The sequence below is a fragment of the Dasypus novemcinctus genome, chromosome 27 (genome assembly GCF_030445035.2).
Source record: "Dasypus novemcinctus isolate mDasNov1 chromosome 27, mDasNov1.1.hap2, whole genome shotgun sequence".
Taxonomy (NCBI): domain Eukaryota; kingdom Metazoa; phylum Chordata; class Mammalia; order Cingulata; family Dasypodidae; genus Dasypus; species Dasypus novemcinctus.
The window spans coordinates 33812086-33839717 of NC_080699.1; the positions used below are offsets into that span (position 1 = coordinate 33812086).

At 40.9% G+C, this 27632-nt stretch overlaps 1 protein-coding gene across 3 annotated transcripts in view; it reads right to left on the reverse strand.

Annotated features, from left to right (window-relative positions):
• SIAE (sialic acid acetylesterase) overlaps positions 1 to 27632 on the reverse strand; it is a 57191-nt gene that overhangs the window by 16293 nt on the left and 13266 nt on the right. For 2 of the 3 annotated variants that reach the window (XM_004469277.4, XM_071212390.1), the window contains exons 3-7: positions 24292 to 24467; positions 17024 to 17162; positions 10163 to 10340; positions 8597 to 8703; positions 7903 to 8036 (exon numbers count right to left, since the gene is read on the reverse strand). In XM_004469277.4, coding sequence (XP_004469334.1) covers positions 7903 to 8036; positions 8597 to 8703; positions 10163 to 10340; positions 17024 to 17162; positions 24292 to 24467 — 734 coding nt within the window. The remainder of the gene's footprint in view (positions 1 to 7902; positions 8037 to 8596; positions 8704 to 10162; positions 10341 to 17023; positions 17163 to 24291; positions 24468 to 27632) is intronic. The other variant, XM_023591960.2, reaches the window with a different exon arrangement.

Genomic DNA, 27632 nt, shown 5'->3' on the forward strand with positions numbered 1-27632 from the left:
GTGCGCCCGTGAGGAAAGCCGCCCAGCGTGAAAAGAAAGAGCAGCCTGCCCAGGAATGGCGCCGCCCACACTTCCCGTGCCGCTGACGGCAACAGAAGCGGACAAAGAAACAAGACGCAGCAAATAGACACCAAGAACAGACAACAGGGGAGGGGGGGGAATTAAATAAATAATAAATCTTTAAAAAAAAAAAAATCCAAAGGGAGGGTGGTAGGCCTGGCCTAATCAGGTGAACTCTTTAAACCAAGATGTAGAAGTCAGAGACTTTCTCTCTTGCTGGCCTTCAAGAAACAAGCCATCATGAGCTTTACAGCCGTAAGAAAAGGAATTCTGCCACCCCACGCCTCAAATGGGACTGCAGCCATGGGCACAGGACCTAGATAAGCCAGGCCGACTCCTGATTCATGGAAAACTGTTTTGTGTTGTTTTAAGCCATTAAACATATAGTGATTTGTTACACAGCAATAGTAAATGAATACACTGGGGAAAAAGGGAGCAGAAAATCAGACCCTGAGGCAGGAGTATGCCTGGTTTGCTTAAAGCAAAGCAAGGCGAGCAGCTAACGTGGCTAAGGGAGAACAACAGGAGGAGAGAATTAGGTGAGGTGAGACAGCTAATGGGGCTGGGGGGCAGATCGTGTATGGCTTTGTTGAGCCACTAGAGAGACTTTTGATATGGCTTACATTTCAAAATCACTTTGTTATAAGGGAAATATTGGAAAGGTGGAAGCAGGAAGCCCAGTTAGAAGACTTCTGCGGTAATTCAGAGGAGAGATGATGGTGGCTTAGACTAGTGTAGGAGCAGTAAACATGTGAAAAGTGGGGGACTATATACTGAATCAATAGGATTTGCTTCCATCTAGGATGAAAGTTGATATACTCCTACTCCTGGAAAGGACAGGGGTTCTCAGGAAAACACTCTAATATTACTGTGACGCATGTGGACCCACTCTTTCTTCCTTACTTCCTTCTCTGATGTTTACGTCACCCTGTTCTTCCTTTTAGAGAGCATCTTATTCTCAACCCGACTTCCAGCCAATGAGAGGCATCAAACTCTTACCTCTCTTTTACAAACCATGATCCAACAACATTAGAAAGTCAAACCACAAAGTGGGAAGCAGTCTAGGCCAGCAACCACATTGTCTTTTGACCCTGTCTCGAGATTCCTGATCCCATCACAGGGGCTGGCTAATAAGTAGACAGTTACATCCTGTCTTATTACTCACATAGCCCAGGAAATACTTGAGATCATCCCTATGAATGTGCCAAAGGAAGCTTTGAAGAGAGGAAGTGCTATGCTTATTGAGACACTCCAGAAAAAAATAGGAAACCATCAGGAAAACCCTGAAGAGGCAGCAATCGCAGCAGAAAGGAGCCTTGGGTATGACATGGAACTAAGGGGACATTTCCAACTCTCTTATTTAAAAGAATAGTTGCAAATTGATTTTAACATATGAAATGATAGAATGATAAAAGTGAAACCTGAAGCATGACAACAGAATCTCATGAAAACTAGAAAATGGGAAGAAAAAGTCCCAGGGAAATAGCTCTACTTCTTCCACACTACAACCAGAAGATGGAAAGTGGAGCTGTGTTTACCAGCCAGTGCCATGATGGGGAGTCCAGGGTTAGGACTAGACTGCCTGGAGCCCCACGGGGAGAAATGCTAATAACAGCCCCTCAAGCCCAGGGCTTTGTCTCAAAATGGCAGGTTTCTCCTGCCACAATTCTCCATGCGATTTCATTGTGCGCACTACTGCAAAATGGCCACGTGGGGGCACCAGCAAATTAAATTGCGTACTCCATCGCAAATTAAATTCCTGTTTTTCCCTCACTGCCTAATTTCTCACAGTGATAAGCAGACGTACTAATGAAGGCATGTGTCAACCAATGAACATTAAAGGCCACATTCAGAGGATTTTACAAATAACCTGCTGCAGTTTGTAGTCTGCTCCACTGTTCCTCTAAACCCCTTTGAAAAAGCACACCCCAAAGCTCCAGGCCCTGACCTTCTGCTCTTTCTCTCCCACGTTTCAGATTACCTCCCCACTCTCACAACTCTCAGCCACATGTGTCTAGCCCTGGTCTCTCTCCTATGCTCAGGTGGGTGCGCTCTTTCACCCATCATTCACACTCAACGTTGTCTATAAAGCTAATTCATCTTTCCTTACAAGCCATCAGTTCCTCCAGATTTTCTTACTCCTCTCAGGAATAATAATAAGCACTAACATTATCCAACACTTATCAGAATTTATATAGATTAACTCATTTAATACTTAAAATAACAGAGGTTCAATATCTTGTTTGAGATCATGTAGCTAAAGAAATGTGAGAGCTGGATTTGAATCCAGGCAGACTAGCTCCAAATCCCAGGCTCTGAACCATTATGATATCATCTTTTATATTTCCTTTTGAAGGTAGGAACCATGTTTACAGTCCCAGTTGCCCACAAGTCACCAACTTATTTTTGTTGTTGATAATAATAAAGTTAAAGCACAGAGGCTAAGTGACTTCTAAACTGTAAAGTGTTTAGTGCCAGGTGATTCATGCTGTATTTCTAGCACCTCATGCAGTTCATGGTAGATAATAAGCATTCAGCACTTACTTTGTGTTTGAACTGGCTAAAGTCACATTCAAATGACATGTTACAAGCTAAGAGAAGAGAAATGTACATCACCAAGGGTAATACAGAATTGGTGGCAGGAGCTGCTATTTTGAAAATAATGAGCAGAATCATCTTGTGTCAAAGTAAATGTAGGAAAGAAGAAAGAAAATAATCATAAAGTAATCTGAAGTGGAAAGAAACTCTATAAAAATCTTCATCCAAAAAAAGAGTATGGTGAAGTAGGATGAGGTAGAGGAGATGGGAGGATGTGAGAAGAACGTTCTTATGGGACCACGCAGAGGCAGAAGTGTGGAACTATGTATGTCCACCTCAAATATTAAAGCCTGTGCCAATATGGTGTGATGTGGGCCTTGTTTTTATATAACACCTTACTTGTTTGACTCTCTATGTTCCAGAAAAGCCAGAACTACCACCCTACTAAAAAAAGTCTGGATATCAGAAGGGCTATATGAACAGGTGAGATAAGGCAATTGTGAATTGTCAAATATATTTATTCCTTCTATGCAAGGCTAAGAGCAGAATCTTCTGGCTTGTTATTAATACCTTAATTAAAAGTATGGTTTCTCTGGGATGTGTGTTTTGTTTTTTTTTTTAAGATTTATTTATTTATTTAAATCCCCCCCTCCCCCGGTTGTCCGTTCTCTGTGTCTATTTGCTGCGCCTTGTTTCTTTGTCCGCTTCTGTTGTCGTCAGCAGCACGGGAAGTGTGGGCGGCGCCATTCCTGGGCAGGCTGCACTTTCTTTCGCGCTGGGCGGCTCTCCTTACGGGGCGCACTCCTTGTGCATGGGGCTCCCCTATGCGGGGACACCCCTGCGTGGCAGGGCACTCCTTGCGCGCATCAGCACTGCACATGGGCCAGCTCCACACAGGTCAAGGAGGCCCGGGGTTTGAACCACGGACCTCCCATGTGGTAGACGGACGCCCTAACCACTGGGCCAAGTCCGTTTCCCTGGGATGTGTTTTTTCATTCATGTGTTCAGCCACTTTTTAATGAATGCCAACCAACAAGACACTGGGGATATAAATGTGATACAGGAAAATATATAGTCAGGTATGCAAACCACATGCAATTAAGACAGAGGGTGCTAAGGAGGCTTATGTCTGGGGAAGGGAGGCATCGAAGCCAAACTCTGGGTGGTCACAAAAGTCTTCCTGATATCCAGGCTGAGACCAAAAGTTATCTAGGGAAGGTGGTGGGGTGAGATGTGTCAGGATTCCATCCTCCCACAAAGAGCTTTGAACTGACAGAAATGCCTTTTCTCAAAGCTCCAGAAAGAGTTAAAGGGCTGCAGTAACAGGATGAGTGCTGAATGAAGACAAAAGCTACCTGAAGCAGTACTATCTTACAGCACCCTAGCTGACCTCTCCGCAGCCCCTCACCGGCTCAGTGCAGATCCCTGGTCCTGTTTCTGGAGGGAGCAAATTCACCCTCACATACATACCGGTATTGGGAGCATGTGTGCCTGACCCAATCTGTTTGGTGGTGGCCTGAGGGACTCACTGTCCATGAATTTGCTCCGTGTGTAGAAGGCAGTTCACCAAGCTCCCATACAGGATGCTGTGGGACCACAGTCAAGTATGGGCTAAGGGACTGTTGACTGTAGGTCATACTACACAGTGCCCAGAAAAGTGAGGAAGCCATTTCCCAGGGAAGAGGGGACATTCACATCTGTGTGAACAGGGGAACTCCTAGGGTTCCCAAGATAAGATGCATGTGCAGAAAGGACCAGGATGGCCCCTATGCTTTGGCCTGGAACTATCCCCTAAACTCATGGTATTGATATCTGCTGAAGGACAGCACTTGCACACATCAATATGCAGAGGCTGGGAATGTCATTTTCCATTTTTCCTTCTTTTGTGTGTGTGTGTGTGTTGTTGTTAGCTCCTGGCATTTGAGAAAAACTCTGTCATATCACTAGCTGGATTGGCTTAAAGAAAAGATGCCCCAGAGTCTAAGTCCAGTGATAATACATTAAAATATCAAAATGTCCAGGTTTCAACAAAAGGCTGCAAAACATACAAGAAACAGGAAGCAATGCCTCTGGCAAAAGGGATTAAAGCACTAGAAACCATCAGTGAGGAGGACCAAACTTGAGGAAATTTCAGACATAGACTTATTTTTCAAAATGATCCTAAATATATTCAGAGAGCTATAGGAAAACATGAACAGTAACTATAGGAGACCAGGAAAATGATAAATGAACACAAAGACAATATCAACAGAGAGATGAAAATTAAAACCAGGAAATTATGAAAAAGAACCAAACAGCTGAAAACTACAATATCAGAAGGTTTCAAAAGCAAATTGGAGCTGGCAGAAGAAAGAATTAGTGAATTTGAGGGTAAGATCAATGAAATCATTCAGTCTAAGGAGAAGAAAAAAGAAAGAATGAAGAAAAATGAACAGAGCCTGAGGAACCTGTGGATGACAGTGATCAAGCATACCAATATACACAATGTGGAAGCCCCAGAAGGAGAAGAGAGAAAGGGGCAGAGAGAATATTCAAATTGAAAAAACAGCTGAAAACCTCCCAACTTTAATGGACATACACATCCAAGACATTCAATGAACTCTGAGCAGGATAAACCCACACCATGGCATATTACAATCAGATTGTCAAGTGCCAAAGATAAAGTAAAAATTCTGAAAGCCACAAGAGATAAGCAATATGTCACATACAAGGGATCATCAATAAGATTAAATGCCAATTTCCCATCAGAAACCATGGAGGCAAGAAGGCAGTGGGATGACATATTTTAAAAGCTGAAAGTAAAAAAATTGCCAACCAAGAATTATATATCCAACAAAATGATCTTTCAAAAATGAGGGAGAGATAAGACATTTCCAAATAAAGAAAAACTGAGGGAGTTCATCACCACTAGAACCCTACAAAAGATGCCAAACATAGTTCTGCAGGTTGAAAGCAAAGAACAATAGACAAGAGACCAAACCCGCATGAAGAAATAATGATCTCTGGTAAGGAGATTATATAGGTAAATATAAATGCCAGTACTGTTGTGTTTTTGGTTTGTAACTCCACTTCTGACTTCCTACAGGATCTAAGCAGCAAATGCATAAAATGTAATGATAAATCTATGGTTTGGGATTCATGATGTATAAACACATATGACAAAAACTACATAAAGGAAGGGGGACAGAGAAGTATAGAAATACCGTTTGTATGTACTATTGAAGTTAACCTGGAATCAAAGCAAATGAGATTTTTATAGATTTAGTATGTTAAATTTAAGCCCCATGATAACAATAAAGAAAATATCAGAAAATATGCAAGCTCATGGAGACAGATTAGAGTGTAGGTTGGCAGAGGCAGGGGGAAGGAGGGGGGACAGGGGGAATGGGGAGTTAACGCATAATGGGTATGAGGTTTCTGTTTGGGGAGATAGGAAAGATTTAGTAATGGAAGGTGGTAAGGATACGGCGATACTGTGAATATGATTAATCCCACTGAATGCTATGCTTGGGGAGGATTGAGATGGCGAAGTTTATATTGTATATATGCTTCAGGAAGGGAGGTAGGGTGGGAGGGAAGCAAGGAAGAGCAATTAAAGAGACAATGACAATTAAATACAATATATGAGCCTGGATGGAATTTAGCAAGAGAAGAGAAAGGGCTTAAAGGGACATTATTGGGACCTTTGAAAATACTGAAATACAGACTGTAAACTTTATATCCATGTTAAATTTCTTGAACTTGATAACTGCATGCTAGTTGGTTACATAAGTGAAATCCTTGTTCTTAGGGAATGTACATGGCAGTATTGAACGTTCAAGGAACATGATTTATGTAACCTGCACTCAGGGATTCAGAAAACAGATTGAGAGGGCAGGGAGAGGGAAAAAGAGGTGTAATATGGGGGCATTTTGGGGTCTTGGGAATTGTCCTGAATAACATTGCAACAACAGATACAGACCATTATAAATCTCACCATAACCTACAGATTTGGGTGGGAGACAGTATACACTACAGTGTAAACTTTAATCCACACTTAGTGGCAGTGCTCCAAAATGTGTTCATCAATTGCAATGAATGTACCACACTAATGAAGGATGTTGTTAATGAGGGAAAATGTGAGCAGTGTAGGGTGCGGGGCATACGGGAATTGTCTATATTTTTTATGTGACATTTGTATAATCTAAATATATTTTTTAAATTGTTTTTAAATCTTAAAAAAGAAAAAAAGAAAATTGATAAAAAAGACAGATATATAGAAACAGAGAGATAGATAAAATGATAATCAAATATGGCAAAATGGGGTTTGTATTATATTTGCAACTGCCCTGTAAGTTTCAAAATATTTAAAATTAAAAAAAAAAAAAAAAAGGTTAGCTAAGAAAGCTTCAGAGAGAAAGATTTTTCCAGGTAAAGAGCATGTGCAACTGCCTAGGAGTGAGAAAACATGGTTCATTCTAGGGGGTGGGAGGGATAATGCCAAGTTAGGGAATGTGTGGGAAGTGGGCATTCTCACACATAGCTACTAAGAGTATACATTCATATAACTGCTCTACAGAGGAATTTGGGGAAATGTTCAAAGCCTTTTAAATGTGCCTTTGATCTAGCCATTTCATTTCTGGGAATTTATCTTATGGAAATAGTTAAACATGCATGCAATGATTTAATTACAAGGAAAATAAACATACCACAGCTGATAAAAGCAAAAAGTTTAAAACAACCTAAGTGTCCATCTATTGGGGTATAGTTAAATAGATTACAGCACAATCATATTTTGGAATACTCTGCAATCACAATAAATTGTGTTGAATTTTCATATTTATTGGCATGAAGAAATGTTCATAATATGACATTATGAGAAAAAGCAGGATATGATGCAGTATTATATAGTATGGACCCTATTTCAAAAATATATGAGCAGAAAATGTCTGCTTATTTCCAGATTATAAAACTGTAAATGTTTTTATGTCTTTTTTCTTTTGCTTATCTTTTCAATATGTCTTCAATGAATGTGTAATGCTCTTATTTCTAGATTATAAAACTGTAAATGTTTTTATGTCTTTTTTCTTTTGCTTATCTTTTCAATATGTCTTCAATGAATGTGTAATGCTCTTTTACATTACTTACTTACTAAATATTTTAAAATATTTAATTGCCCCATCAATGAATTAAGATGCATGAAGACTTACGTTTGTTCATAACCAGCAGGCCATAAGGGCAAAGAAGACATATGAATTCCACGAAAGAGATCAAGTAGTTCATCCCAGAACAATGCCCATAAAACCTCTTGCTGTCAATATATACCTGGACAAACCCAAATGGGAAAAGACGCTCCGTCTGCCCCTGGGAGCCACAGTGGAAGGTTTGGCGCCAGTCGTCAATGAGTGCAGGGAAGGTGCAATTGTACAGGTCTGTGTTATAGTTCCCATTGCTCTCACCTAAAAACAATCAAAACTGTGAGAGGGGCTTTGGGTAGACTATAAAAAATAGCCACACATTATTCTATTCCTCTATCCATGCCCTTAGTTGTGCGCCTTCCCACAGGTTCCCTGGGCTGGCCTGTGACTTTCTCTGACTTTCTTCATTAGAAAACATGATGAAAAACAGAGGTTGAAAAGCACTTCAGCTTTGGGACTTGCTCTCTCAATGCACTTGGAAGCCTGAAACTACCATGTAAATGAGTCTGACCTAGCTCGCTGAAGGATGAGAAGCTATGTGAGAACCCTAGCAGACAGACAGTCACCAGTCAATGGACACAAGAAAGAGGCCATTCTTAGATCATCCAGTCACCAAATAACCTGCCAGGTGACCAAAGATGCAAAAGAGATCCTAGCAGAAATTAGCTGAGTCAGCCCAAATCAGAAAAACCATTCTGCTAACCCACAGAATCATAAGTCAAATAAAATTATTGTGGTTTTAAGCCACTAAATTCTGGAATGGTTTGTTGTGCAGCAAAAGCTAACCGATACAATGAAGAAATAGCAAATTTAACACTCACCCTGGTACCATACCACCCCTTTCAGAGTCATCTTATGTAACGGATGGATCATGGCATTCCAGAGAACAGAATTATTACTGGGGCCACCTAAATTAAGTGGAATGAACCTGGAATAAATAAGATACACAGGCATCACCAGAGATCTAATGATTGATCACATGATAATCCCTTAGTGGGGCTTCTATTCAGCTTTCACTGTAGGTGACCTTCTGGTAAAAGCAACATAGAATGAAACTGAACCACTGAGTTTCACCTGAAAAGATAAACAGTCTCCAAATTTCATCTCCAGGTTCTTTTCAGGATAAATGTGTCAGTCAGCTTTCTAGGAGTTCGGAGTCAGCCATTCCAGGTTCCGGATCAGGTCATCAAAGCCGGAGAGGAGGAATGTTTTATTATGAATTGCTTATGCAGGCAATGCATTTATTTAGTGCTCAATGGATGCATGTAGGTTTTAAAGTTTTTGCTCTTATAAGCAATGCTGTGGTTATCATCCTTGTAGCTGAAACATTGCTTTCATGCTTGTTATTTCCTTAAGATAAGGGCCAGAAATAGATGTGCTGGGTCAAAAGATACCTTTTTTTTAAGGCCTTGAACATGTTCCTAAATTTCTCTGCAAAATGGTTAAATGAAGGTATACTCTTAGTGGCTATGTGTGGAAATGCCCACTTCCCCATACCCTTCCTAACTGGGCATTATTCCTCCCAACCCCTATAAATCTGAAATATCCAGGTTTTGTCCCCCCAACCCAGGCTGGGGATTATGCTCCCTCCATTCTACTGCAGGTCATTCTTTCTGTTCCAGAGTTGACTGTCTTCACTCTCCCACAGGCAAGCCGCTGGCCAAAACATACCAAAGAGTTCAAGTCCATCCTCCTCCCAGCGGCCTTCCCAGAGTAAATGTGATAATGAATGTGAAAGCAGTTCACACAGTATTCATCTCTATGTTAATATCAGCATCAGAATCTTTATTAACTAACCTCTTCTCCACCTGCGTATTATTCCTGATTGAGCTTTTCATAAGCATGCTTTCACCCTCAGTATACTAAGATTTCTTTGATCACATGCTTCTGCATTTGCGCTTCCTGTTAGATTGCTATTCCTATAGGCTGCCTAGCCCAGTGGACAGGAGCACTGACAGTGAGGCCAGACTCTGCCACTAATTAATCATGTCCATGGACAAGTTACTGAATCTGTCTGAGACTTAGTATCGTTAGCCACAGTATTTTAATAGTATCTATACTTCATGGGGTTGTTGTATTAAATGAATTTATTCACAGAAAGTACCTAGAACAGTACCTGATATACAGGAAGCTTCCAGTAAGTATTAGCTATTACTATTAAACTATTAAGGAGAAGGATCATACTCATTTCTTGATATATTCTCAGATGATTGTGGTAGTGTCGACAGTGAAAATAAAACTTTACCTGTGCATGGAGTAAGCTACATACATTCCATCCATATGTGGACATTCAATACATGATCTTTCTCTTACCTAATTCCCTAGTAGGTCTTCTCCCAGCCTGGGAATCCACCCAACTGGGATGCTCCTGGAGGATGCCTTCTTACCTTTGCTCAGAGACCCCACAGGCTTTCAGGGACCTTCCAGATGACCAGGCTTCAATGGGTGTCCCACCCCAGCTGGAGGAGATCAGCCCAATGGGATACTGCAGAGTGTCATACAGGTTACGCCCAAACAGCCAGCACACTGCCGACATGTAGTTGAAATTCCCATGGCCTAAATTTTCTGGTTAGGAAAACAGCCAGAGAAAAAGTCATCAGGGAAAAAGTAGTTGGATACAAACTTCAGCTACTAGGTGGGTCTAGAGGAGAAGGACTGTGTGGGTCATCCCCTGTGTTCCTTTCTAAGATTTCAAGAGGAAAGTAAGAGTGAGGCTGTGAGGGCCATCTCTTACCAGGCTTGAAGGCCTCCTCCACACTGCTAATCCTATTTATTGGTCTTGAATCTATTTATATCTTTCAAATCCTCACTAAGGAGAATCTTTTCTAAAAAAGGAAGAATGAAGCCTTAGTGATCCTTTCCGTTTATCTGTCCTCATTTTCAGTCAGTTGCTCAAAATGCATATTCTTATCATGGGAAAACAGAGCTCTCGACCTGAGCCAGAGGTGAATGGCAAGTGTTTTGCTCTCAACTGAGGCATAAGGAATTCACATACATATTCGGGGAGCCATAACTCTGTGGCCAGACAAGTATGCTTCCCATTGCTTCTCCATCACTTACAGGTTCTTCAGAATCTAGGAATATTAATATTACTCCTCCACGGGGCAGGGTCCCTACACTACCCTCCTGGGCCTCTCCTCTTACCTTGCCGCTCACTCCTACTTGGCTCTGTGGAAAGGAATAAGCAGGCAGGGAACATGTGGAGAAGAAATGTGTGTGTGTGTGTGTGTGTGTGTGTGTTTCTTTTTCTGAGTGTTTTCATATCCAACTTTATAGCTATGGTAATGAAAACAAGGATGGGTAAGTGATGGGAAGTTTGCCCCAAACAGAAAACAACAGAAACCAAAACCAGTGTTTAAATGTTCAGCATAGTCTAGCACATCTGTGCAAACTGCCCAGTAGCTAACCCAGGCCAGACTGATAATTCCCATGTTAGAGTAAATCTGACAAAGAGGGGAACTGGCTTAGGCACACGAAATTGGTGAGGTCAATTCAACCTAATAGTTACTAAAGACCTACTATGTTTAAAGTTCCTTGGCACTATGAAAGATCCAAACTCAACAGAGTTCTGGCATTCAAAAAGTTTATAGTACAATAGTGGAAATTCAAATCAACTATGAATCCACTAAAATTTCATTATTTTAAAATTTATTTCGTAACAAATAGGCACTACTAGGTGGCTAGAATACAATAATGAAGGAGACATGGAAAGACATGGAACCTCTCCTCATGGGTTTTATAGTTTACAGAAAAAGACAAGTATGTAACTAAATAAAACATATGGCAAAATATGGTAAGTGCCTGAGGAGAGGTATAAACAAGTATTAAGGGGCTTTAGCAGCAAAGGAAAGAATATCAAATCAGAGGCAGATCAGAAAAAGCCTACTGAAGACTGAACTCCCCTGTGCTCCCATAATATTCTAGGTATAGGTCCATCGCTATCCTTTCCTATATTAATCTGTTTGTGTTTCTCTTACTCCACTAAACTATTACCTACTTGAAATCAGGGACATCTGTATCCTTCAGTATTCTGTACTTTGTATACAGAGTTAGCAAATGAATGATGGCTGGTGTTGGGTGGCTGTAAGTGGCTGGTATAAAGGTGGATTCATGGATGAGCCAGTATGGGAAGAGAAATAGGAGGTGAGGAGAAAGAAGAGGGGCTTTACAGACAGACAGGAATTTAATAAGCAGAGCTAGCACTCTAGGCAGAGGAAACAATTTGTGAAAAGCTACATAGAACAGGGAAATTCTAAAAAGAGTCTGGCTGGAACACAGATTACAAAAGGAGAATGGTGGAAGATAAAACTGGAGGGAAGATTGGAGCCATACCTTGGAATCAAGAAAATGGAAAGCTACTTGCCAGTGCATGAGGAGGAGGACACGTAGAAGGCAGCACAGTGGCTGCCCAAAGACGTCCATGTCCCAATCTCCGAACCTATGAATACATCATCTTTATGTGGCAAAATGAACTTTGCAGGTATGACCCCTGAGACAGGAAGATTATCCTGGATTATCTAAGTGAACCTAATCTAATCATCTGCATTCTTAAAATTGCAGAATCTTTCCCAACTGCAGTCAGAGGAGTGGCAGAAGAGGGACTTGACCCACCATTGTTGGCTTTGAAGTTGGAGGAAGGGGGCCACAAGCCAAGGCATGCAGGTGGCCTCAAAAAGTCAACAGCCAGCAAGGAAACAGAAACCAACAACTACAAGGAACAGAATTCTGCCAACAACCTGAATGAGCAAGAAAATGGATTCTTCCCTGGAGCCTCCAGAAAGAAGTGTAGCCCAGTCAACACATTGAATGGTAGCCTGGCAGTGAGACCTGTATCAGACTTTGGACTCAAAGAACTGTAAGACAATAAACTGTTTTAAGATACTAAGTTTATGGTAATGTATTATGGTAGAAAGAGAAAACTAGTACAGAATGACATTTTAAAATTCATGCCTTAAGATGAATGTCCCAATATGTGTATAGCAAATTAGAATCCTGTTGTCCTCATGGAAAAGTTAATGAAAGCCTGAACTAAAATAAGAGCAATACAACTGAAAAGGAGGAAATGGATATGAAAGGCATCTCAGAGAAGGTTTAGGCTTGGCCTCATGTGTAGGGTAAGTGAGAGGGAAAAGTCAGGAGAATCTAAAATATACCAGCTTGGGTGATCAGGAAAATGATGGTACCCTCCACAGAAGCACAATAGACAGAAGGAGAATTCTATGTGGGAGGAAAGGCAGAGAAGTTTGTTTTGAATAGGTAAAAGATATAGGCTGAACACCTATGTTCCTAGCTGCATTATTCACAAACACCAAAAGATGGAAGCAATCCAAGTATCCATTGACAGATGAATGGAATGAATAAACAAAATAAGGTCTATCCAAACAATGGACTATTATTCAGCCATAAAAAGGAACGAAGTTCTGATATATACTTCAACCTGGATGATCCTTGAAGATATCATATTGAGCGAAATAAGCCAGACACAAAAGGACTAATATTAAGTGATTTCACTTATATGAAATACCTAGAATAAGCAAATGCATAGAGATGGAGGATAAATTACAGGTTACCAGGGCTGAGGGAGGGTAGGGCATAGAAGGATGGGAAATTATTGTTTAATGAATATGGAATTTCTGTTTACAGTGATGAAAATTTCTGATAATGGATGCTGGTGTTGGTAGCACAATACTGTGAAAGTAATTAATACCACTGAATTATACATAAAATTGATTAAGACAGCAGGAAATTTTTTGTGAATGCCTAGGAAACCTTGGAAATGTAGGTATACTGCTCCAGAGAAAGATGGACTAAGCTATCAACATCAGAATCATTTTCCCCACTACTTCTTCCAACTATTGTCCCATTTTCTCCTTCTCTTTTCAGGAAACTCTTTAAAAGAGACTGTAATACCACACTAATAAAAGAAGTTGTTGATGTGGAAGTAGTAGGGGTGTGGGGAGTAGAGGTATATGGGAAATGTAACATTTTGTGTGATCCACATATCTTTTTAAAAAAAAGATAATAAAAAAAGAGAATGTAAGCTTTTGTCTTCAAAAAAAGAAAATAAAAATAAATAAAAGGGTAACGGATGTGGCTCAAGCAGTTGGGCTCCTGTTTCCTATATAGGAGGTCCAGGGTTCGATGCCCCGGGTCTCTTGGTGAAGGCAAGCTGGCCCACGGGCTGAGCTGGCCCATGCGGAGAGCCGGCCAAGCAGGAGTGCCACCCCGCGCAGGAGTGCCACCCCCCACACGAATGTCACCCCGTGCAGGAGTGCCACCCCATGCAGGAATGCCAGCCGACACAGAGAGCTGACACAGCAATATGACACAACAAGAAACACAGAGAAGAAATAAGAAGAAGATGTAACAGAACAGGGAGCTGAGGCAGTGCAAGAGAATGATCGCCTCTCTCCCACTCCGGAAGGTCCCAGGATTGGTTCCAGGAGCCACCTAATGAGAACATAAGCAGACACAGAAATAACATGGCAAGGGGGTAGGGGGAAGAAATAAAAAAATTAAAATCTTTAAAATAAATAAATAAATAAATAGAAGGTAAGCTCTATGAGGTCAGGTATTCTTGTCTGTTTTCCCCTTGAGCCATCCCCAGCACTGAGAGCAGTGCCTAGGACATAGTAGGTAATCAAATATTTGCTGAATGAATTAATAGTTGAGACTGCAGGAGCAATTGAGATCACCAAGGTACAGACAAAAGGAAAAGGGACCAAATTTGGAGGAAAGCACTGAAGAAAGCAAAGAATCAGGGAGGGAGAAGTCAGAGGAAGAAAACTAGGAAAAGGAAGCACCATAAAAAGCTAGGAGGGGCGGCGGACTTGGCCCAGTGGTTAGGGTGTCTGTCTACCACATGGGAGGTCCGTGGTTCAAATCCTGGGCCTCCTTGACCTGTGTGGAGCTGGCCCATGTGCAGTGCTGATGCACGCAAGGAGTGCCCTGCCACGCAGGGGTGTCCCCCGCGTAAAGGAGCCCCACGCTCAAGGAGTGTGCCCCATAAGGAGAGCCACCCAGCACAAAAGAAAGTGAAGCCTGCTCAGGAATGGCGCCGCACACACAGAGAGCTGACACAACAAGATGATGCAACAAAAAGAAACACAGATTCCCGTGCTGCTGACAACAATAGAAGTGGACAAAGACGACACAGCAAATAGACACAGAACAGACAAGCGGGATTCGGGGGGGAGGGAGAAATAAATAAATAAATAAATCTTAAAAAAAAAAAAAGCTAGGAGGAATGTGCAGTTTCAAAAAAGGGGCTGGATAGGAGTATCAAATGCTTCAGAGAGGTAGAGACTTTTGAAAACTAACAAAGGTCTTCAGAGTGTGTAATTAAAAGATTAGTAACCATGAGGTGTAAAAACTGTTGAGGTGGAAGCAGAAGCCAGATTACAAATGTGGAAGAGTGAATGCATGGAAAGGCATTGAGAATGAAAAGAGAAGATGTTCTAGAATAGTTTGGTAAAGGGAATGAGAGATGAGGCAGCAGGGAGAAGGATGTTTATGTTTTGCTTCGCTTTGCTTTCAGGGCCATGTCAGTTGGCCCTACTTTGGAGTTTGTGTTCCTGAGTGTGATGGAGTTGGACTCAGATATGACCTTTCTACACATGCCTCTTCTGTTACTTTTACCGGACCTGTGGTTGCTGTTTGGATTGGTGTATGCTCAGGAGATCTGAATCTCTGGACTGTCCATGTGACAGCCAGGCCCTGGGCCCTAGCAGACTTGTGGCTCCTACCCTCTGGTTTCTTGGACTTACCCTGGCCAGCTGACAGGGAGGTGAAGAGGGTCAACCACCACACCAGGGAACCAAGAGTGCCTACAGCTGAAAGCAGGAGAATTGCATCCATCATCCATGTGGAATCTAAGGCCCCTCTTGATGTAGAGGGGGCTGGACATCACCAATCCCAGGGTCCACAGGATGGAGGAATAGAGTATGGATTAGAATGGACTTACTGGTGTTCTGCTGGGGAACAATTGGGATTAGTAAGGGAAGAAATTGTAGTAGTGATATGGAGAGGGTGGCCACGGTGGCTGCTGATGGTAGGGAGATGGAAGAAGAGATATGGTGTGGGGGCATTTTCAGGATTTGGAGTTGTTCTAGGTGGTGCTGCAGGGACAGATGCTGGAAGTTGTGTGTTTGTGTGTCTGGTCATGGCCCACTGGGTGGACTGGGGGAGAGTGTGGACTACAATGTGGACCTCTGTCCATGTGGTGCAGCAGCGCTCCAGAATGTATTCACAAGGTGCAGTGGATGTGCTGCAATGATGGAAGAGGTTGTTGAAGTGGTAGGGGTGGGGTGGGTGGGGTGGGAGGTATATGGGGACCTCATATATTTTGAATGTAACATTTAAAAGAAAATAAAGAAGAAGAAAAAAAGTTCAGAAAGAAAACAGAAAAAAATAAGATTGAAAAAAAAAGCCTAATGTTGATGGTTACATTGGGTTAGTAGTGGCATTTCAGGTATTATTCTCATTTAATGCTGAATGAAATGTTGAGCCTCTTTCATTTTAGTTTGACATGTGTAAATCTTCTTTGATGCAATGTCTGTTGTAATTTTATCTATTTCTCTTTAATTTTCTTTGTTTGAGTATTAAAAGTTCCTTAACTAAAAAAAAAAAAGAAAGAAAGAAACTGTAAGCTCTAAGACTAGGGCTGTGTCTGTCTTACTGCTGTATCCTGAAGGAAGGGTCATCTGCTTATAGCAAGGGAGCAGATGGGAAGAAAACATATGAAATGGTCACAGCCAGGAATGGGATGGACAGTGAATAATGAATGAAAGAGCTACTGAGTAAGAGTAAGCAGACAGACAGATAAGAACCAAAGAAGATTATATGTTCTTCTTAGGGCACTGACCCATTATATAATGACAGCACCTTTTTTGTTTTGTTTTGTTTTGTTTTATTAGAGAAGTAGTAGGTTTACCAAAAAATCATGCATAAAATGCAGAAATGCAGGGTTCCCATATACTACCCTATTATTAAAACCTTGTATTAGTGTGATGCATTTATTACAATTCACGAAAGAACATTTTTATAATTGTACCGTTAACTATAGTCTATGTTAGCTTAAGGTTCAGTGGATTTTTTATAATTTTTATTCTAGTACCAACCACATATACAACCTAAAATTTCCCCCTTTAACCACATTCAAATATATAATATAGGGCACAATGTTATATTGCTATCAGTATCCTCCATTACCCAAAATTTACCATAAACACTTTTAAGCCATCACTTACCTGAGGTGGGCTTAGACCATGGCAGCTCAACCCCAGGAAGGTCCTCCAGCTCCTGCTCTGCCTCGACAAGAGAAACTGAGAGGATGCGAACAGACTGATAAGCAGCAGTGTTGGACATCTCACTGGTAGCATTAAATATCTAGAAGGGAAAGAGTCCTGTCACTTCTTAGAGGACCTAATGGGCAGATGGCCAGCAGCCTCCTCTTAGAATATAATACCACCCCCCTCTGGGCTCCCATTGAGCCCTCGGCATTCCAAGATCAAATGAATAACCCAAACCAGTAATGGGCAGGACCGAATCACCTTGATCCAATGTGAATCCACCTTGACCAACAGAGACTATGAGGAATCATGTCTCCAAAGAGGGTAGGGAGATAACAAGACCTGGGATCTTAAAGAGAACGTCTGCATTAGACAATGGAGGGGCTGAGGCTGAAGAAAACTGACTTTCAATTAGGCCACTTTGATATCTTGCAGGTAAAGTACTCCTACTCAGAAAAAGTAGCTGATAGCGCAAAGCCAAGGCAATCAACTTCTTAAAAGGAGGGTGCTTGGAGAGCCCCTGTGGAGCCAAAGAGGCAATGAATGGGGCAAGGGGAAGGGGAGTAGACTATTGTGTAGTCCATGCCACATAGGAGAACTGCAGTCAAAAGATACACATCTAGAAATTATTGTTGAACGACTAGAACAAATTGAAATCAGTCTCAAAATACTTACATTCTCATCTCGGGCCTCAGTCTGTCACCAAAGAAAAGCACGGAAGGCATGGAGACTTAAAGAGTAGTCTTTGGGGGAAGGGAATTTGGCCCAACGGATAGGGTGTCCGCCTACCACATGGGAGGTCCAAGGTTCAAACCCAGGGACTCCTGACCCATGTGAGGAGCTGGCCCACGTGCCGTGCTGATGTGCACAAGGGGTGCCCTGCCACGCAGGGGTGTCCCCCACATAGGGTAGCCCCACGCGCAAGGAGGGCGCGCCCGTAAGGAGAGCTGCCGAGTGCAAAAAAAGTGCAGCCTGCCCAGGGTGGTGCCACACACATGGAGAGCTGACACAGCAAGATGACTCAACAAAAAGAGACACAGATTCCCGCAGAAGAACACACAGCGGATGGGCACGGAGCAGACAACTGGGGGGGGGGGGCGGGGGTTGGGGATAAATAAATATTTAAAAAAAAAAAAAAAAGGTAGTCTTTGGTAAGGCTGCTTGGAATAGTCCCAAAGAAATGAGACAAAGAAAAGGGTCCGTCCAAAGAAACATCATACTTTCCCAAATCAATTTATGAAACTTCATCAGTTGTAAAGGGTATGGCAGGAATGGCTCAGGGTTTTCCTGGATAAGAATGTGCATGCATACTGAATAGTTTCTCTATTACATCTATGAAGTCTCATTCTCCTAAAAGCTTACACACAATTGCTATTCCCCTTAGTCCTGATTTTTCAATTACATGTTTCTTTTATTTTAGAAAGAACCCATGCTGAGTATATTATTTTGCTTTTTTTTTTAATTTTTATTTTTTTGTTTTTTGGTGAGTCCTCTTCTCAACCCATCTTGGACTAGTCCAACTTCTCCTAAAACAAAGGGCTAACAGGAGCATCAGGGAGGCCAGTTATCACTTGCCTCGGGGAACAAAAGCTCCAGCTGAGACAGGGCTGGCACAGTGATATGCATAGGAGGCCAGGATACTTTCCATTGGCTGCTAGCCACAGAGCGTGCAGCTGGCTCGCTTTCCCTCCCACCCACCACAGAGAATACAGCTGGCCCTCCAGCCCACAGTGGAAGAGAAATGATGGGACAGCCAGGAGGGCCCCACAGAGCATTTCATTAAAATATGCTGCTCCTTGAATCACCTTTTGACTTGCCACTGAGCCTGCTGCGGCCAAGATGACCAAGGCCAGATGCAAATGAAATGGCTCTTTTGGTCACAATGGGAGCCACAGTCTGAAATGTTTCCTGGTTGTCAGAAATGCTCTAGCCCATCTGAGGTTATCAGTCTTCCCTCTAGTAGGACAGAGATAGTATATGAACTCAGGAAAACCCCAGAGGCAATCAGGCCTGTTTGGTCAGTATACTGCCAGGCACAAGTAAAATAAACATTAAGGCCAGGCTAATGCACTCACAATATATGCTGGGAGGGAAAATTTTTTTAGCGGCAAGTACCTGTAAAAAGTCACCTCCCTTGAAATTCAGTTCTGCACTGAGGATGGTAAGTTGCTTCCATGGAAACAGTGGATGAAACTGATTTCATTCTCTCCACCCACACTAGCTTCCGCAGTGACTCGGAACTCAAGTGCCTCCTGGCCATGAGATGCCAGCTTGGAGAGGCAGGCTGCGAGGGCTGCTGCTTGTCTTTTGGACCCATTGTTAACAAAGTGGAGAAAGTCTGAGTGGCTCGTGTTCTCCTGTATTGCTACCAGTACGTGGAACTGAGGCCAAAGCACTGGCTGGGAAAACGTCCACTGCCAAACTCACATGTGTGTAATATTCCAGGCCAGCCCAGAAAGCCAGGGAACATGCTAACAAAAATGGGCGAGAGGGAGAATTCTTGCTAAACTGATGACAATTACTTCTGAAATCACTATCCCTTTCCCAGATCACTAGGTCCTTTTGATGGGAGCATTTCCTCAGGGATATTGGCAGCAAATTTAGGAATAAAGAGATTTCAGGAAGATTTTCATTTAAATGACACTTGGTTTTCCAGCTGATGAAAGGGGAACCTTAGTCCATCTGCTGAGATCAGATTTCATCTCATCAAACACCTCAGTGTAATTATTTTTCTACCAAGTATTTAAATGAGGATGTAAATGAAGACCGAGGTATTTGAAGTCATTAACGCTGCTGCGGCTGAGAGCGAGCACCACCACCTCTCCAGGGATGGGACCCCGTTCACCATCAAAGCAGCTGCTCGCCTGTGTTCATTTTGTAACCTTTATACCACATTCTTGAATTAATGAAGAAACGTCAAGAATCTATTTCCTCAGAGGATTTTGGCTTGGGGTCTGCATGGGGGAGCAGGCGTCTGTGAGTTTAAGTGTATGTGTGTGTATTCAAAGACGTGGGGAAACTTTTATCACTTAAAAGAATTTGGGTTCTGTTAGTTATTTTACCTTCTACTAGAGTATAACATGGCAGCTCTAAAGTCGAGTCGAGATAGTAACTAAAAATAAACCGGCTATCATAAACTCCTGTGAGTCTTATATTGTAATGTGGTACCAGCCCTTCTCCTCTGGATTTTTGGTTTTTCCATTGGTAAGGTAGGAATGCGGGGATTGCCAAAATCTTAAAAAAAGGGTTACCTGCCTAACATTGGTCATCATTTTCTGAACCTAACTGGAAATATCCAAGTCTTAAGACCTACCCTGACTTAGAAGGCAACAGATGAACATTTAGACTTTTCTCCATTTATAAACCTCTCACTCAGTGTTATAAATAACACTCAATTTAAAAATTCCACTTTACCCTAACAACAAGATGGGCATACAATCTGCCATTTCTTTCCTTTGAATGTGAAGAGTGCTAGGTTATAGTAGGAACCTCACCTCCTCAGAAAAGTCATATGGAGGGAGGGAGGGGAGGAGAAAGAGATAGACCCTGTGTGGGGGTAAGGGGTGGGGGAGAGGGTTGCTGCACAGGAAAAGGAAAAAAAGAAATAAAGGGATAATCATGTGGAGCACCCTTTTGTTCAAATAATAAAGTTCTACAGACTAAGAGACTAGAAAACTTGGCTTTCAGTACCGTCAGCACCAAAAATGTTGTCTTGCAAAGTAAGTGCGTGATATAAAACAAAAATTAAAAATGAACACTCTTTTCTGTTTCACTATATCTCAGAGCTTGCTGCCTTAGCTTAATACAGAAGATGCTTAAAAGTAAATTCTAGGCAGAAAGAATGTATTTACTTTTTAACAATCAAAATATGATTTAACTTGAAATAAAATGGGATAAGAATCCTTGGCACAGACTGCTAATTGAGAACGTGACTACATAGATACAAACAGATCTGGTCCCTGCCAGTCTGTGCAAACAGGAAGTTGCAATTAAAGCATTGGGAAAGTACTGTTTTCCTTAATGAGTTAACAGCAATTCCACTTCTATGCAAAACATGCTTTCTATCAAGAGGTACAATTTCAGTTTTGCTTCCATTTATTTATGCTCAAAGAGAGCTCAATTAGGGTTCAGCGTAATAACATTTAAATCCAAAATACTTCCATGTTTAAGTAAGGCAGGAAGCAAGAATAAATAAAATATTGGTTAAGAAGACATAAATGCAAGAATTTGGATTCTAAACTAGAAATCTAATGATGAAATGAAATAGATATGTCCAGAATAGGATGTTTTTAACAGCATGAGTTAGTAATAGGTTAAAAGAAAAAGAAAAATGAAAGAAAATATGAGGGGTAGAAGCTAGCAAAGCAAAACAGAAAAATCACAAAGTATGCAAAAGAATTCCATTTTATAAATTTTCAAAAGAAATAGTTGTGGTCATGGCCTAGTTGTAGAGATTTTTAAATTTGAAAGGTACAAAAGAAGATAATGAAAGAAAGGCAAGAAAATTGAAATCCCCTTGAGAAGAAACTGAGTTTTAGAGAAAGAGCTAGGAAAAACAATAATCTTTCCAAGTTCTCAATCTATTAAAGGAAACAAATCAAAGTATATAGAACATATTAGAGTCAATCAATAACTCAAATTAGAGAATTTATTCCTAAGATTCTTATTTATATAATGTATACCTTTATTGTGAGCTGAGCCTATGACAGACATTTAACAGATTTGGTTAAGCCAATATCAGTTTCTTGTTTTTATACCTTTCTTTAGAAAATTATGCAGTTATTATATGCTCATTATATGAAAAACCAGAAATCAGAGATAACAAAGAAAATCAATCCCAATTTCAAATGTGCATAGAATTTAACTCATATTAATTTCTCTGGATATCTGATACTGAGTAAAAAATATTTAACCTTTCAACAGCACTTTCAGTTTTTATATTTTCAATATGTGTATGGATTTGCTATTATGCTGTCAACCCCTGATCCTAATTTAAATGAGGCAACAATGGTCTCCCCTCCTTTTATTTTTTCCCGAAAAATATTTTTTTATTTTTGCATTACATTTGTGTTTCCAACTGTGAATATCCTTACTTTTATTTTTAAATCAGATTGCTTACACTAAACAAATGAAATAATGACAATTCTGAGACCCAACGTACTAAGGCCTGCCACATCCTATCCAGAAATGGTCTCTCCTCTTATTCCACACTATTGGAGTTTTTTCTTAATTAAAAGAAGAGTTGATCCCAGAAAGAAATTTGAGCACTAAAGACAGATAGCACTGAGGCTTTCGTTCTGCTGTTGTTTCCTTGCGAGAATACAAATCAAACTGTGAAGAGGCTTGCTTCCCTTGATAACTTAAGTTTTTTTTATTTATTTTTTTAATCTAGATTTACCTAAAAGCCTTCTCTCACAGTCTGGGGGGTGGGATTCACTAGCAGCAATGGGAATAGGCACACCTCAAGGTACCAGCAAGTCAACACTCCCCTGTTCTGCCCCCTTGATTCTCCACATACTATAAATGCCCCATCCCTGTTTTGGAGCCTGCTTGGTGCTCTTCCTGCCAGTCACTCTAGCACGTACAGGCTCTAATGAACTCCCTGTCTAGTTATAACAAAGGAGAAAAAAACTCTAGGCCTTGAAATTTAAGAACAAGTAACCCCCAAAGAAAAAAAAAAAATGGACCCCAGCAAAAGAAATCTTAAGACTATGAGAAAGTTGTGCCAAGAAAGTCACCACTGGCCCATTATTTCTTCTTTTTGTGTGTTATGGGTTGAACTGTTTGAGTCCTAACCCCTGGTCTTGAGAATGTGAACTTATTTGTAAGCAGGATCTTTGACGATGTTATTAGTTAAGATGAAGCCAAAATGAATGGAAAGGCAGGGAGGGGAGGAGGGAGGGAGGAGAGAGGGAGGGAGAAAGGCAAAAACAAAAGGACCAAACTGGATCTGGTGGGCCCTAAAACAATATAACTAGTGTCCTTAAAAGGAAAAGAAATTTGGACTGTGTGACAGGCGGATGATGCAGAGAAAGAGAGAGAAGTGGCCACATTGACAGCAGCAGAGATTTCTATCACAGACTGCAGGCAAGTCAGGGGCCTACAGACTTCAGAGAAAACACGGCCCACACCTTGATGCCAGACTTCTAGCCTCCAGGACTGTGAGGCTACAAATTCCCACTGTTTAAGCTACATAGTCTCTTGTATTTTATTACAGCAGCCCTGGCAAACAAAGACAATGTATAAAGAAAAAAAATAAAATAATAAATATATAGCTAGATATAGATCAATTTGATACAGGATGCCTAACTGAAATATCAAGATGTCTGCAGGTTAGTTTAAAATCGGAAAAAAAGATAAACCAAATATAGCAAAATATTAACAATGGTCGATCTAGGTGACTGGTATAGAGGAATTTATTGTGTAAGTTTCTTAACTTTTTTGTGTGTTTGAAATTTTTAATAATAAAAAGTTGAAAAAAAATAATGATATATTTAGATAGCACTTTTTGATTTGTAAGGGACTTTCAGAGACAAACAAAATAATTTAATCTTCACAATGGCCCTGTAATTAGTTAGGTCAGATATAATTACCGTTGCAGCACAGTTATAGAAACAAAGTCTTAGAAATACCAAGTGATTTGTTCCAAGCCATACAACTAGTTAAAAGACAAAGCCAACATAGTCTCAATTTTTTGGAATCTCCACGCTAAAAAAGTCATCTACTAGTTGTTGAGCATTAAAACAAAATTGTTTTGATTTCCTTAGGCTCTCTCTAGAAGTTAATCTGCCAAGACCAATCAAGAAGAGTAATCGACATTGTCTTCCATCTGAGATGAAATTCCCATTGCCATCAGATACTCTCAGGCCTTAGGCCAGTAAGGTGAGGAAGCAGTGCTTGGCACACTGGCCATACACTGCCATGGTTAAGAACACAGGCTCTGGGATCACTTGGCCAGTTCACATCCTGGCTCTACTATTTACTGTGTGGCCTTAAGCAGGTAATTTCATTTCAGGGCACCACAATTTCCTCATCTGTGAGAAGGACAGTACTTACCTTGTGAGACTGTCAAATCAAATTAATTAATATATACAGAGCATTCAGAACAGATCTTGGCACGTGATGAGAACTCAATAAGTAGTAACTTGCCTCTTTCTCCTCTTTACCCTCCCTCCTCCTTTCTCTTCATCATCATTATTTCTTATTGCTGTGACTCTGAAAATTACCTGTAAAACAGTCATCTGCATGTTACTCTGTCCACTGCAAACCCAGACATCTCCAAATAAGACATTCTGAATACTCAGTGTGTGGTTTATCCTCCCAATGGTCTGCTCTGCCACCACTTCAAAAGGTCCACCAGGCTTCATGGGATCCAGGACCACCATCCAGATTTTAGAGTCTGCTGATATAACAACAGGGCTCCAAGGAATTAACCAATTAGGCAAAATGAAATTAAAGCCCAATCATGTCATGTGCCATATTCACATTTGTGGCTATTCCCAGACTCTGTGATAAACGGAATCCAAAGCTATGAAGATTGGCCAAATTTCACACCAGGTGATAAAATTAACGAGAGCAGCAGCACTTCCATCTTTAATTTGTGCCAAACCATTCTTACTTTTAACTGAAGCATTTACAAGAAAAATAAAGTTGAGTTATAATCTTAAATGTTAAGCAAAAATACACACATTAAAATTCAAGAGAGTTTAATAAACAACATAAAATTGAAATTATTGTTAGGCTAGCTGACTGTCACTAGTAACATAATCATAATCTTTTAGATTCACACAGTGCCCCACACTAACTTGTAATTATCTAGTCAAATGTGAGCACAGGTTAGAGAGAATCATTTGTAGTCTGAAACTTCCCTTTACTTGGTGGTATCCTCCTGTCATCATTTATTATCTGAAACTTCTCCTCCCCATGATATTAACAAGGATTAATATTTCCAGTGGCTCTGAGTTCTACTATCAACAGTTAAAATAGGTGAATGGAAAAAGTGACACAAAGAAGGCGTGGGAGTATATAAATTAATCTCTCTGTGAAGAAGGATTTAGAATTTTCCCAGTTAATTGTTTTCTCAGAGTTATTTATAACATGTTAAGGTTTTCGGACGCCACTGGGGAGAATGAAGAGCTATCCAAGACCCTATTTCAGAAATTTACAGCATATTCCTTGGGAACCACCCCCCTACCACCTTCCTACCTCTCACCCACTCACCCTACCACGGCTGCCAACATCAAACTCAGAAACTCAAGGAGAATACCTTCAAAATGGTAAAACTTTGCCTAGTACAACTAAACAACACGAACAAAGTTGAAGAAATGAGAGTGTGAAAATTGAACAAAATTGAGAAGTGAGCATTTAAAAATAAACACTCTTGGCAAAATGCCAACAAATATGAACCAATTTAGAATTTACACCCAATGGATCAATGTAAATTCAAAAGGGAAAAGGACAAGGACTGGAAATGGAGCATCATCATATTGTTATTCCCAACCTTTAAGAAATTATAATTATAAAAATATCATCCCCTAAATCTTGAGTGCTCGACACTGTGCTAAGTTCCCTCTAATCAGTAACTGCTAAGCAGAAGTATGAGAGGTCTGAAAGTACGAGAGGAGTAAGGGCTCAAGCCATAAAGGATAGAGCGGAGTAAGGGCTCAAGCCATAAAGGATAGATCAGATTCCTGGGAGAAATCTCCAAAAAACCCCAAGGGCTCAGTAAAAGGGTGCATGTCTGCTCCTCCTAAAAGCAAAACCAACTAAGCTTGCTACTTCCATCCCTAAGAAGTCAATTAAGCCCCAGGACCAAATGTTTGCTATTGTTTTTATATTACCAATAGGCAGACATCAGCATATTAAATGTATAATTCACCTAAAGCAAAAAAAATCACTGTTTTGGAAACAGTGGGCAGCTAGTACAGATTGTGTCGCCCAGGTGTGATGTGCTCCATATGGCTCACACTTCTGAGCAGGCAGACACTCCAATCTGTGCTGACTACAGTCTTGCCAAGGTCTTTCCAGACTTCTTGCACTGACACATCTTATTGGAGCTCTGTCCTTCTGCCACCAATATTACCTACTTATTATGATGCAGTCAAACGCCAGAAAACCTAGGAGAGGACCAGGTCTCAGCCTTCTCTTATTCTACAGTCTCTTCTTAGTGACTGCTAATAATTTGTATTTACACTTAGCCGAATCCACACAACATAGTTGGCAAAGAAAACTAGCTTCACAAGCACTTCTGAAAAATTTTGCTGCCCAGCAATAAATTGACAGAAAAGGGGTGAAACATTTGAGCAAAATGTGGTAATACCACCTATTACAGCCAGAAGATGGGCTCCCTTGAGGGCTGAAAGAGCTGAAGAGAAACTAGGCATCAGAATCCAAACCTTATTCCCAAGAATCTTTCCACAGAGCCCTTGGAGAACTACCTTCTGTGTTAAGCCTCAAGTTCTTTTTGTTTCTAGCCTTTTTATTCTCCCATTTGAAAAAAGAAAAAATCAAACTCTGACACAACAATGAGGGTTTTGTGAAGTTAACTGCCAAACAAGGCAGAGAAAAACCTGGCCACAGAGAGGTCATTAACTGTTGAACTACCTCATAGACAATTACTATACAACATGGCAGACTTACTTCTCTGTAAGTATAGACAAAGGAAAGGATCCCAGGGAGGACTGTTTCTCAGACCAGAGGCAAGGGTGGGTTTCTAAGGCAAAAGCCAACATATTTCATAAAAAGTGATGACTCCTTGGATTGTCAGTTCAGGACTGGCTGACAGGTCAGTGATTGGGAACTCACCATGTGCCAATCAAGTTCAGGTGCAGTACTGAGAAACCTGTGTTGATCTGTCAAATCCATTAGGTTGAGTCCAAGTGGTAAAATTGAGTCACTGATCACAAAGAGTTGCAAGTTTACCATCCAGCGGGTTTTCTGCTGACCCTGATCAGTTTTCTGAGCAACAGCTGCTCTGGTTCCTTCTTCTGGACTAACCATTTGCTGTCTTGTAACCTCAATCCAGGCCCAGGTTTCTATAAATTGTCATTTTCGTGGCATTGAGATCTTTGCTTCCTCATTCTTTCTTCTGCTTCCTAGCAAGATTCATTTCCTCCCTTCATTATGCAGCAACTTACAGTGCTTACTTGAGCCAGGCACTCCATCAAGTAAATGGCAGAACATAATCCCCTGCCCTGGGTTAGGCTGACAAGAAAGCCACACAAACTGTCTAGAGCCTTGTGTCTTCACATCTAATGGTTAGCATAACTGGTGGCCTATTTCTGTTTCTCTTCTTTTCCTATTCCAGCCAAGGGCATAAATAAAGAACTCTCTACCTCCATTTTTACTCTGCCTCCTGACCAGCCCCTTTCCCCTTCAAAACGGGAAAAACAAACAATTAAAGAAAAAAATTTAAAATAATTTGTCTAGAGACATGATTAGTCATAAAGTGCTTTCTTAGTTTTTCTTTTCGCTATTCACATCAGCTGTTAATTATTTTTCAGGTTACGGTGCCAAAATCACAGATGCCAAGAAGAGAAAAGAAAATTATCTATGACCTTTCCCTTCC